This window comes from Wyeomyia smithii, chromosome 1 (assembly GCF_029784165.1).
Source record: "Wyeomyia smithii strain HCP4-BCI-WySm-NY-G18 chromosome 1, ASM2978416v1, whole genome shotgun sequence".
Lineage (NCBI taxonomy): Eukaryota > Metazoa > Arthropoda > Insecta > Diptera > Culicidae > Wyeomyia > Wyeomyia smithii.
The window spans coordinates 134720468-134734403 of NC_073694.1; the positions used below are offsets into that span (position 1 = coordinate 134720468).

The following is a 13936-nucleotide window of genomic DNA, read 5'->3' on the forward strand; positions in this document are numbered from 1 at the left end:
TTTTTGAATTGAGTTGTGCTAATGCATCGCCGGGATCGTTTAACTAGTTTTAAATAATTGGTATTTGAAGTTCAGCCACCCACAAATTGTTCGTGCATTTTACGCAACCTGCCAAAGAAAATATTTGTTAAAACGCCATTAACTGATCAAATGATTTCATTTTTTCATGCGAGATAGAATATCAATTTTCACATTTATTTAATCACTGTGAAAGAATGGCACTCGGTTCGGTTTCAAAGGTTTAGCCTTTTGAGTTTCAGCCAGGGCCGGATTTAGGCACTGGGGGCCCCGGGCAAATTTGTTTGTGAGGCCCTCTTTTCTTAAAACATTTAGGGGTAACGTTCTGGAAGGTGACGAGCAAAAAAAGGTCGCCCCAGGACTAGAGGGGCCCCTTGAATCGGGAGGCCGGGGGCATTTTCCCCCTTGGCCCCCCCTCAAATCCGGGCATGGTTTCAGCGTTCGTTTCTAACTCATTATTTTTTTTGTACTGTTCTTATAGCAAAATGCGTTAATAGATATTTCGGAAAATGAAATTTAGGAATAATAAGCCTCTAGTCTAGCTAATAATAAATACCATACATAATTGTATCAATATATTTGCATCATATGAATAATGTAGTACTTAAATGTGGAAAGGGATTTGTAAAATTGCATTTTATATTCATTCTTTAATAATGTGTGCTGGTTTATTCACGTCGAGTTTAAGTGTAAGGATAAATTATATTTTTTAATTAAAATATATAGGAATAACATGTACTCTAGCTCTCTACGTCACCCAATCAGTGGAACGAGTAAACATTCGGCTTTCTTTTCTCTAACACAGCTGCGATTTTCTCAGCAGCCTCCAGTTGCATGGTTTAACTTTTTTCTTACAGTTTCATCCACAATTTACTACGTTTTTTCCTAATTACACGTCTCACAAATGAATCATTGAACGCCTTTGTATGTGACATGGCTAAAAAAGAATACTCTCTGTTAAAAAAATGTTTAACAGGTCAAACATATGGAAGAAATTTTGCCGAGATGATCGATTTTTGTTCAGGTAAATTCGCGATTCTATATGATTACAAACTATCTTTTTTAACTTAAAACGTATATAAAACTATTTCAATTCAAAAACAAGAAACTCAATTTAAAAATATTTTTAGATACTTCTCAATCCATCTATACCACCGGGTCGAGATCCTGCTGGTTCTGTAGGCTTTCAAAATTTTCGTGTTCTTGGAAGCTGATGTCCGGCTCTAAAGGTAGGTTTTCATCGTCATCGTCGAGCCCAGTTGTGTCTGCTTCACTCGTTAGCATTCCGAAGCTTTCTCCAAAGCTTGATTGATTGCCAAACACTGAATGATAACTAAAGTCAAAATTTGCACCGTTATCTCCTATCACTCCCATCTGATGAGGGTTGAAATTATCCCACAAGGAATTGTTATCATTACTGCTGCTATTTATTTGCATTCCATAGTCACTATAATCGATCCATTCATTGCCATTTCCGGAAGACATGGTTCCGTTTCCATCAGGACCTCCACCATGAGCTACGAGCTCCAAATGTGATCTTCTTGCACGTCTCCTGCGAGGTTCACCTTCCGCTCGTACATCGTGCACATGTTCTCCTTTTACCTGATCAACACGACCATCTGCCCCGAGATATACGGCAGCGTGGCAACTGCGAATTGCTGAGCAACGCCAAACTTTTCGACCATCTTTTCTAACATAGTGGAGAAAGTATCGACATTGTTGAAACACCAGTACGTCTCGATTTTTCCAATTCTTTACGATTTTATAGTCTCGTGAACCAATAAGATTTTTTCTTTTTGCTAAACTATTATTAGCAGAAGCATTGTTATAATCTTCGGCTTTATGGTTATGTATAATATTATTAGAACGTATCACCTGACCAGCAAGATTAGTATAAAGCGTGGTCTTGCAATTCATTTTAGCCTCGTAATTTGAGCATCGCCAAAATGTTGTCTGATTGTTTACATCTCTAGAAACGAATTTATAGTGGTATCCATGATGCACAATGAATTTAGGCAATTGATGTGATGAGGATGATGACGATGAGGATGCTGGGTCAACGGATTGATTCACATCGATGCTAAGCGGATCTGGAGGAGCAATTAATTGAACCTCATCATCTGATTTGGAACCACAGCTTTGCTCAAGCATATGAATCGATTGATTCATTAGGTTGTTCATAATTGAAGTGGTACCGTGGTTATGTACCAGATCACGATTTACCTGAAGGGTTTTGTTCGGAAGCAGAAAAACGGTAGCACGGCACCCTAAAAAAAACAAATGAACAACATTTTATATCGCATTTTCTGTTAAGATGATTGAATGGTCTTTGTTATTTATTTTCAGTTGGGCCAAAAGTTACAAAAGAACTTTTGATACTCGATCGAAAAGGTCATCAAAAGTACAAACCAAATGTTCTGCAGTTACGTTAGTATGTAACCGGAAAATGATTAAACTGAATAAAATGGAGATTCAAAATATAAATCGCAAGTTTGATTTCAATGAATTGCATTTATATTAAAAAAAAAATAAAAAAACCTACCTGCAACAGAAGAGCAGCGGAAAACTATTTTACCATCTTTTCTCGAGTAGTCCAAGTAATATCGTCCATTCTGGTAAAGGATAACGTCTCGACCTTTAGAGTTCTTAGCCAAAATGTAATCGGAAGTTCCAATTTCTTCCTGAGGCATCTTCACTGCTGGGAGTTCTTCATCAATTTGACCTCCCGCAACTTCCGGCCAGAGAGATGGTATTCCATGATTGTGCTCATGATTTCTCATGCTAACCAACTCGTATGTGTCCTCCTTAGTATGAAAAGATACCGGGCATTTGGTCTCTAGCCTCATTGCGCAACGCCAGTAAATAGTACCTTCCCGCTTACGAGTAGCAAACCGAAAACGATGTCCATTATGAGTAATATATCGATGGTACGGTGGAGCATATGCATTAGATGGAACTTCCGGTAACAACCCGTTGTTAGAATAATTTATGTTATTAAAACTGTCCCCGATTCGACCCGAATCAACAGAAATATTTGAGGCATTAAGACTTTTTTTAGGTGGCATATGATTATGATCAACTAATTTGGCAAAGTTTATGGATCCGTCTGGAAACAGATGCACAGCACCTCGACAAAGTCTATGAGAAGAACATCGCCAGACTTGACCACCATTTTTCTTTTTGTAATCAACGAAATATCGCCATCCATTGTAAATGAGTATCTCTTTGTTTTTGTAATTCATAATAATTTTATAGCCATTCGCACGTGCAACTTCTTCGTTGCTGCTGGCACTTGTAACAGGATCAGATATCATAGGAAATTGACCGCTTTCTGCAACAGTTTGCTGCTGTCTTCGCGGTTGGCCATCTGCATCTTTGATTGGACTAGTAATCAAACTGTCTTTTGTTACATATTTCTCTAGATTTTCTGTTGGTGGATGCGTATGAACAAAGTTCTTAGCCTCTGCAATTGTGTTGTCCGGCATCAAAAACGCCCCCGCTGGACAATTGCGGAACATTGTACATCTGTAAGAACGTTTGCCGTTCTTGGACTCGTATTGGAAATAATAACGGTAGCCTTGATAGATAAGAAATTCTCGTTTCTGCCCACTCTTCACCAGTTGAAAATCTGAAGATCCAGCTGGTAAAACAGGCGGAGATTTTGCTGTGGCTATTACCTTGCAAACTATAACATTTTCAAGCTTGACTGGCGGATCCTGCGAATCGTGATTGTGCGACTGGTCATTTAAATTAAGGAATTCAAAATTTGCTTTCGTATGCAAAGAGGCCAGACAATTGTTGTCTTGTTTCATTACACATCTCCAATACAAGGTACCTTCTGGTCTTGCGTGACAATACTTATAATAATATCCTTCATAAACAGCCACCTTTGGAGGGCGACTTTTGCGTTTACCTCCATCACCTTCATCGTCATTTGCTGTTTCTTCTCCTTCATCAAAATCGCTTAATTCTTCTTTCTTAACCATTTTTTGCAATTTTATGCTTCCATCGGTGAATTGGTGTATGACATCATTGCATACATGGCCCTCATCATTCATGTTAACACATTTCCAGATTTTTACTCCTTCTTCATTTACAGTTGATAATTTGTGCTTATGTTCCTTGTAAACTAAAATCTCGTGTTCATCATTATCTCTCGTTATATTGTATTGTTCAGCCTTATCAATGAGTTCATCCCCCTTTACACTTCCTTGCGAGGTTGTTTTTATTATAGACTCGCCTGATTCCCTTAAGCCTTGTTCCCGCTGCTGTTGCTCAAGTTGAGGTCTATGAGATCCTACTGCTGGTGATTGCTGTAGTTGCGAAAGTTCTTCATCTGCTTGTTCTGGCAGAATTGCATCAAGTTGTTTTTCGTCAGTCTCTGTAGGCGGATGAATGTGGTTGATTTTGTCATTTGTCTTGAACAATCTTCCTTTATAACTACAAATTTTTACTGGACAACCACTGACACTGCAGGCCCAATACCATTTCGGTAAACCACTGCACGATTTGTTTCGGCGTAGGAAACGGTTTGCCTCAAAGATTATGTTATATGAATTGCAGCGGGCTTTTACCACTTTGAAACTAGTATAACCACCGTCCTAAGATAAATTGGAAAAATATCAAATTATTTCATTTACATCATTAACGCACACTAACACATAGTATTAGGAAAAAATGTGTAGAAGAAGTTGCAAATGTTTGCAAGATATTTATTTATTTCTAAAGAAGCTAATACATGTATATTTACTTTCTGTCTTATTGGTAGGTATGAAGCTCATCTGGGCAGGCCCTAATTATGCCAAAATAACAAAGGTTTAATTGGTAGGGTAAAGGTAAATGTGAAAAAGCAGTAAAAAAACATTTGCAGCAAACGAAAAAACGTTATGGCATTGGAATTGGCAATTAGTAGAACTTTTACAGATTATTCAGTTTTCTTCCACTCTAGTTCCACGGTCATATAGAGAAAGGTTCAATTACTGCAAACAATGATTAGAAATCGGGTAATTAACAATCAAACTGGGAATTCATATCTATTTTTATTTTGATTTTGTAAACCATGTATGACGATGTCAAATGAGACGAGTTGCTCCTTTAAGCTTCTGTAATACGTCCCTACATTCATAGGAGAAACACATAGCCTATTTACAACGAGTCGAGAGTCACCTTACTCGACTGACTGATTTTGGTACTGCAGCAGTCGAGTCAAGTTTAATTTCAGTCAGGAAGCTCGACTAAGTCAACCACTCGGATGTTTGTCGAGTTACTCGCATCCATAAACTATAGTGAAAAGTTCAAATCATACTCACCATTGCAAAATTGGGATTTGGAGCACCAGCATTCAAAATTAGATCTCGCAAACCATCATCGAGAAATTTCTGGACCTTCCTCGTCTGTTCCGCTGATGTTAATGTGAATGCGTCGTACCTGCCACCTAATGCTAAAGGTTCAAGTCCTGAAAGTCTACCGCCATTGCTCATATTCAAATGTTGGCGATAGGCACTCTCGAAGCCACGTGGTTGTGGTGTTGAGGGAGACGAGTTTTGGAATGGATTTGAAGTAGGTCGCAAACCAGGACGTGCAAGTAGCCTTTCGGTAGGTACTGTCGTTATAAACTTTTGAGGCCTTCCACGCTTGCCTGTCAAATTTGAGTAGTCTGTTATCTTAAGTGCCTTTAACCCGGAATTGCCCGGTTGTGGAGAAAACTCAGTTGTTCTCCATCCTCTTTCAAAATTAACATTGCTAGCCGGACTGATGTCGTTTTGATTACCTCCATTCAGTGACGATTGGTCAAGCTGTTTATCGCCGATCTGGGTCTCTTGGGCAAGAAATTGATCGGGATTGAAGTATCCATCATCATCATCAACTTCATCAATAACCTCCTGCTTAACTGAACAATTGTCTTTATTTTCACGTATATTGTCTTGTTCCGATTTGTTCAGCTGTTTTTCTTCGTTGTCTAATACTCCACTAGCTCTAACAGAAGCAGGATCTGACGTTAAACCAAGTCCAGAGAAAAAGTTGGTCCTTCGTTTTCGTAACAATTTATCATTTTCGACACATTTCTTTTTGTACTTAGAAAAAGCTTCAATACTGACAATGCAGCTGTTACAAATCTTCGCATTGTGATCATCTCGGAAACTTAACTGCAATAAAAATACAATAGTATTATATTATGCACACAACTTTTATCTAAATCTTGGAACACAATTTATTTTATTACATTAATATTACTGCCAGCTTATTTAGATTGAATTCTCAGACGATTTTTTTTGTCAAGATACTGGTTGTTAATGTTAAAAAAATGCTTGTAAAACACGTAAAAACTTAAAAGGACTTAGCGGTCTATTTTTCAAATTTAGTTTAAGTCTTAAGTGGTAGGAATATGGAATTTTCGCTATGCATTTGCCTCGGGGCTACATTTTAAATATAGGCCCGATGTGTTGCCTACGGTCTAACGTGTAGTGTTCAGATAGAAATGCCATCCTCTTCGACTTAGCAAACTCATAGCAAATTTCCAAATTTGACCTGGAGCCAACTTAACAGCTGTCAAAAGTCATCTTTATTCCTTCACTTAATTTCGACCCTGTCGCACTGTAAAATATGTGTAGATTTGCACTGACACAGAGGAATAAAGGAATTTTTTTGGCAACGCTGTTTAGTTTGTTTACCTCGCCGTGATTTAGCTCCGTTATTTTGATTATTTTACCATATCACCGGTTGTTATTTTTCGGCTTTTGTCGTGCTAAAGTGTAGTATCTGAGTGCCTGCAATCTGAAGATAGTGAAATTTACTGTGTTTTACTAGTCTACAGTGATTTTTTGCGTTGTAAAATAAGTTGCACCAGCATAATTGTCCGACTCTCGTTACAACTCTCGAAAGGGTCTAAGCTTTGATTTTGAAAGGCGCGCTGCAGAATCCTACTCTACTTCTTAGAGCGACTCTATCGGTTGTTCTTGTTTGGTTCTTTATTCGCAAATTGTTTTAGTATGTCTACCGCTTGTGATCATTGTGCTAAACCGGTAAAAGGTGATGAAGAATCCATCTCATGCATGGCTTTTTGCGACAGAATGATTCATTTAAAATGCACTAGCACGAAATTGAACAAAGCATTTTTGAACATCGTCCATGCAACCCCAAATTTGTTCTGGATGTGCAATGAGTGCGCTAAACTGATGAAATGTGCGCAATTCAAATCTGCAATCTCTTCGTTTGGTAGTGCGATTAATTCTATAACAGAGCGTCAGGTAATCGCACAAGCTGAACTCAAAAACGAATTAGCCAAGCAGGGTCAGCAGATTGTTCAATTGTCGAAACGAATCGCATCTCTCCCTGCAAACATCGGACCCGGTGACTACAGTCGTCCACCACCTCAGAAACGGCGTCGTGACGAAGGTTCACCTATCATTAAACCACTCATTGGAGGTACCAGAGCGGTAAGTGATGGCAATGGTTCGACCGAGATCCTGACCGTTCCGGAGCCAGCTGAGCAGTTTTGGTTATATCTCTCACGTATTCACCCCAGTGTCAAACCGGAATCAATCGAAAAATTGGTTAAAGACAGTTTGAAATGTCATGGTCCTGTAAAAGTAGTACCACTGGTGAAAAAAGGGGCTGATATGAGCAAAATGAGCTTTATCTCATACAAAATTGGGATGGATCCAACCTTCAAAGAAATCGCGCTTCGCTCCGATACCTGGCCGAAAGGAATTTTGTTTCGTGAATTTGAGGACGATTCAAAAAACCCTTGGATACCTCGCTTGAATACACCTTCCATCACGGAGCTGCCCGTTCCGGGGTCTCACCTGCCTTCAACACCCTTATCCGGAATTTGTTAATCCAGGATTCGCCAGAACGCATTGCCTGTCGCACCATGGGAGACCCCAACCCGCTCGATCCAGTCCCGCAGTTTATACTTCGACGAAATTATGCTTCCCGCCATCAGAGTCGTTCTGGCGCTGCGCTCGAGTTTGAGGAAGGGGCCTCCCAACTTTTATCCTCAGGCAAGTATACGATTCTTAGCAACTCTTCCATACCTGATCAGCTTCCGTGTTCCAGTTTACCACCTGCCGACTTTTCACCCGACATTGCACTACCTACTAGCGGAACACTGGGATGCACTAGCTCACGTACTATGGAAGTCTCCGGCCCCCCCGCCGTAGTCGAGCCTTTCCTGCCTGCGTTCATCAGTCATCCCGGTCCCACGGGCGGTAGCGGGGAACGAGACTTTCAAAACGCTACTCACGGCAAGTACAACTTCGTAACTTCAGTTCCCTCCGCTGATCCGTACTGCTCTTTCAGTCTTCGGCAACTTGACGTCCCGCCGCCAGTGTTCGCAGAACGTAGCCTTGCGGCTGATAACCATTCCTCTGGACTTCGGATTTACTACCAAAATGTTCGTGGACTTCGTACCAAAATTGACGACTTTTTCTTGACGGCTACTGAATGTGACCACGACATTATTGTATTAACCGAGACCTGGCTCGACGATCGTATTTTCTATTTGGAGACTACAATCAGCCGGGCGTAATTTGGAAACGTGGGAGCGATGGCATTCCTTCAATTGATCTGATTCATTCACGGATATCTGTTGCCTGTTCCGCTTTGCTAGACGGGTTTAGTTTGAACAACCTGACCCAAGTGAACCACGCTACTAACGACTACGATCGTTTACTAGATCTGGTGCTAGTGAATGACGCCACTTCATGTGAACTCACTGACGCGAGTGAGTCCTTACTGCCGCTTGATACGAATCACCCTGCATTAGATATAACGATAGATGTAACTGCACCCGTACAATTTGAGGACATTGGTGACGTTCCATGTCTTGATTTTTGTGGAGCTGATTTTGAGTCGTTAAGTATTGCTTTCTCTCGCATCGATTGGCAATTCTTGGAATCCTCCCCACCTATGAATGATGCTGTTGAGTACTTTAACTGTGCTATCAACTCAGCAATCTTCCGTATTGTTCCTCCGCGAAGACCTCTAAGAAAACCCGCTTGGTCTAATCCTCGTCTTCGGCATCTCAAGAAACAGCGTTCCACGGCGTTGCGACATTATTGTAAAGCGCGTTGTCCAATTTCGAAGCATCGATTCAATGAAATCAGCAAGTTATACAGAAAATATTACCGCTTCCTTTACAAACGGTACACCTCCAGGATGCAGGGTAACCTTAGACGGAATCCACGATTATTTTGGTCGTTCGTGAATTCTAAGCGTAAAGAAGATGGTTTACCAGTAGATATGTTTCTTGGCGATTGTCACGGCAGCACATTGCTTGAAAAATGTACTCTATTTGCCCGTAGCTTTCAGCACAATTTTCATGAGCATACTGCTTCCGACGCCCAGGTTGATACTGCTTTAAGTTACCTTCCTAGAGATGTTATTGATTTCAATCTGCTTGAAATAACAAGCCGTCACATTACTACTGCCATTGATAAACTGAAATCATCCTTCGCTGTTGGCCCTGATGGAACTCCGTCATGCGTTCTGAAACGATGTGCCTCTGTCCTTATTCATCCGCTATGCCTGCTGTTCAATTTATCTCTTCGACAACGCGTGTTTCCCTCCAGTTGGAAATCCTCATTATGTTTCCCTTGTATAAGAAAGGTGATAGACGTGACGTGAAAAACTACAGAGGCATCACATTTCTCTGCGCATGCTCTAAGGTAATGGAAATAGTCGTAAACGACGCCCTATTCGACAGCTGCAAACATTACATCACGTCGGACCAACATGGTTTTTACCCGAAACGCTCTATTACGACTAATTTAGCCGAATTCTCTTCAACTTGCTTGAGAAATATGAGTAACGGTGCTCAAATAGATGCAGTATACACCGATCTGAAAGCGGCGTTCGATCGAGTAGACCACAGGATACTTTTGGCTAAACTTGGAAAACTTGGAGTTTCATCTATTCTCGTGCAATGGCTTGGTTCCTACTTGATGAATCGAACACTCTGTGTGAAGATAGGAAGTGAGTTTTCTGCAGAGTTCACGAATGTCTCTGGAGTCCCGCAGGGTAGCAACCTAGGACCGCTACTCTTCATGATATTCATCAATGATAATGATAATCTTTGTTACTTCCGGAAGATTGCCGTAAATTGTACGCCGATGATGTAAAACTCTTTAAAGTCGTGAGAAATTATGCGGACTGCGTTGAGCTCCAGCAAGTGGTGAATATTTTCAGCCTATGGTGCTCTAGAAACCTTCTTTCTGTAAGCGTTCAGAAATGTAGTGTCATCTCCTTCTATCGGACAAGGAAGCCAATCTTATTTGATTATACTATGACCGGTCAGCCTCTATCTAGGGTGACACAAATTCGAGACCTAGGAGTTATTTTGGATACTGCGCTATCTTTCAAACTGCACTACAACGAGATCATCGCTAAAGCTAATCGACAACTCGGATTCATGTTTAAGATAGCCAACGAGTTTCGTGATCCGTTTTGTCTCAGATCGCTGTATTTCTCTCTAGTGCGGTCTATCTTAGAATTCTGCTCCGTTGTATGGTGTCCATTCCACAACTCCTGGATTGCCAGAATTGAATCCGTACAACGTAAATTTGTACGATATGCGCTGAGATTCCTCCCTTGGCGCAATTCCTCAAATCTGCCAGCCTACACTGATCGCTGTCGGCTTTAAGGAATGCAAACTCTTGAGCAGAGACGATTCGAAGCGCAAGCTGTATTCATTGGAAAGTTCTCTCAAATGAAATCGACGCCCCGGAAATCCTCGGCCACCTGGATATATATGCCCCTGAACGATCGCTCAGACCAAGATCCCTGTTGAACCTGCCTCAACGCAACGCACAATATGGTCAATTCGACCCAATACGCTTCATGTCGGCCAGCTTTAACACAGTAGCAGATGCGTTCGATTTTAATATAACTGGCACAGCTTTTAAAAATAGAATTCGCGTTAGGTAACCTTTTGTGATAGTTTATTGACATTAGTATTAAGTTTTTCATTAAGACACACACTCTGTCAGATGGATTTCAATAAATTATAACAATATTATAACAATTCGGCATGAGTATTATCTGCGGGTGGACACATTTTTCAGAATCAATAGTAATTTTCTAAAAGGACGTAACGTTTTGTCATAGGTTTTATTCAAAGCATTGTAGCTCAGAAACATTTGGTTGTACAGAAAAACTTTCTAAGAATGAATTGTAGAGAAATCAAAAATATACAATGCGAAAAAACAATTTTTTTAGCAAAAAAAATTTTTTTTTATTCAAACCTGAAATTATAACGAAATTGTTGGTGAAAAGTCCAGGGTGGAGATATAAAAGATAGTTTTTAGTAAAGGTAAGGGTTTCGAAATCCAACCAGGGATATAAAATGCGCAGATTTGTCTGCAAAACGCAGACTTTTGGAGTCCGTGTGCAGGTTTTTATTGATTTGCAGATTTTCCACGGTTTCTGCGGGTTTTCTTCAGAGTCTCCTCATATTTGCGCAGATTTTCTTAAAATGTGTGCAGATTTTTACAGACTTTTGCCTGCGTGAGCGAAATTTGTTCGAATCACGGATAGATTTTTTCAGATTTCGAGCACATGTTTCTGGTTTTTCGAGCAGTTGCAGACATTTTTCAAGAACATCTGGCATCTCTGAATCCAACATTTTTCAAAATATTTGTATTCTTATGATTTAAAAGATTTGGAGTGATATTTCCAATCAAACAGCTTATAACAATTAACTTTCTACATGCAGTTGGTTTCGAATTATTCCGAATTCGAGCTTAGAAAGTCAAAAAAAAAAAATACTAACTTTTCAATGAAGCAAAAAAGTGAAATTTTACTTGAAACTTATTTTTCGTCGGGACGTGACATTATTCCAAAACTTTAGATAAAAAGTTCAGAATTCTCGACTACTTTGTGATAAAGTCGTATGTCTAATCGTAAACAAAACGAGTGAGAGTTATATCTCTTGTACTTCACAAGCACAAATCATCTCTCACTCGTTTTGTTTACGTTTAGATATACGACCTTATCACAAAGTACTCCAGAATTCAGGATGGAAAAAACTTTAAACAAAGTAATAAATATGTCAAAATGTCGGAAAATTGGTCGCAGTGACAAAAATACCTAACACGGAAAAAAATCAAATGGTAATAATGCAATATGATTCTAATTGTGAATTCAAATTATAAAGCTCTTGATAACTCACCAAAAAATCATACTTTCTTGAAAAACTGACATTTTTCAAACCTAATTTTGGAATATCTCGCAAAATTATGCATTTAGAAAGTAAGTCACCAAGAGCTTTATGATTTGAAATTACTATACAATAATATTGTATCACTAGAACTTGATTTTTCTGTTAAAAGTTGAAAATAAATAATAATAACAATAAAAAAAATCTCCAAAGCTTAACTTTTAAGTAATAATTCGTCTTACGTTTCTTTTACTTTTCACCAAAAGTTTTGGAATAATTGACTCTATATAATTAAATCAAAAAAAAAAAAAAATGAGGAAATTTCAGTTGTTTTTTGTATCAATGAAAAAATTAGTCTTAATTCTTTATCTAAGCTTAAATTTGAAATAACTTGAAAACAGATGCACGAAAAAGGTAATTGTAGTGAGCTTTTCGATTGGACATGTCTAAATCAAAAATGGTTGATTAAAGTTAAACGTATTTTCCGATCATTTGGCGCTCTGAACACGCTCTGAAGCATGATTTGCCATCGGCTGATTTGCTTTAATTCACTTTGCTAATAAACATGTTTCTAAGACAATTTATGGTTCACCACATAGGTATTTGTATTTTTTGAGAACCGCAATACCCGTTTCAGCAACAGCATTCCGGTTTCTCCTATAAATAACACTAAATAGAAAATACGTAAAAGTAGAATGTTCCTAACAAACCACTTTGAGACATTGGTGCTTATTACGGGAATCAGAGTGAAGTGAATCCAAGTATGATGACAGTTCTACAAGGTATGCTATTCACGTCGATGCATTAGTATTAGTGATCGTTATGAACTTTTTCCAATTTTGTATGAAATTTGAAATGATTTTGCATTTTAAACTAAACTTATAAAACATACTTTCCTGAAAAGTTATAGAAATGATGTTGAAACATGTTTTATTTGTGGGGAATACATAAACATACTGCGATTTAGGTAAAATATGCTGTTTTTTATCAATTTGCCGGTAACCTTTTTGCACTTTTCGTTGTTTTATTGTAGTCTAATAGCGCTTCTAAATAGAGTCGCTTATGTTTCATACAGTAACAAAAGTCATGAGCTATGACAATGACTAAGATTATGCTCCAACTATTAGAAATATAGCATTTTTATATATTTTAGTTCGACATATTGTCGCAATTTTTCACATTAAATCTAAATTTATATCAATTTCTAGTGTGTTTCAACTGGAGATTCACTCTCCAACCAAAAAAATCAGATATAAAACAACATAAAACAAGAAATTTCCAAAAATGTTCTGAATTCCATACAAAACGCGAAATTTTTCATAACGAGATTTGTTTGTGTGCGTGGATAGACAAAAATGTAGCGTACCTTGTAGAACTGTCATCATACTTGGGAAGTGAATAAAGTCTTATTACGGGACTCACGTTAGTGAGAAAAACGTCGCAGAGTGACATCTGCCGTGAAATCTAGGTTATTATGAGTGTCATATCACTGAAGTAAAAATGGAATAAGTGACGTTTCGCGTGGAATTATTTCACGACAATTTTGAACGATGAAATGATTCCACGAAGATAAGTCTTGAAAATTGATTGATTTGTGATGGAATGATAAATTGGATTTATTTTTCAGTAACGAAACGAATCTGAATTCGATCCGTGCCTCTGAGCGGTCAAAGTTCCAACTTTTTGACTGGTGAAAAAAACGCGTAGCAATTCATGAAATTTTCGATATCGAAAAAAATTTTTTTTTCTGATGCCACAGTC

The 13936-nt window shown here is 38.7% G+C and overlaps 1 protein-coding gene across 1 annotated transcript in view; it reads right to left on the bottom strand.

The window, feature by feature from the left end:
• Positions 1–564: 564 nt before the first annotated feature.
• The window catches only part of LOC129717564 (uncharacterized), a 62305-nt gene continuing 48933 nt past the window's right edge, over positions 565–13936 (bottom strand). The window contains exons 2-4 of the mRNA XM_055667551.1: positions 5328–6164; positions 2561–4619; positions 565–2285 (exon numbers count right to left, since the gene is read on the bottom strand). Coding sequence (XP_055523526.1) covers positions 1165–2285; positions 2561–4619; positions 5328–6164 — 4017 coding nt within the window. The 3' untranslated portion in view covers positions 565–1164. The remainder of the gene's footprint in view (positions 2286–2560; positions 4620–5327; positions 6165–13936) is intronic.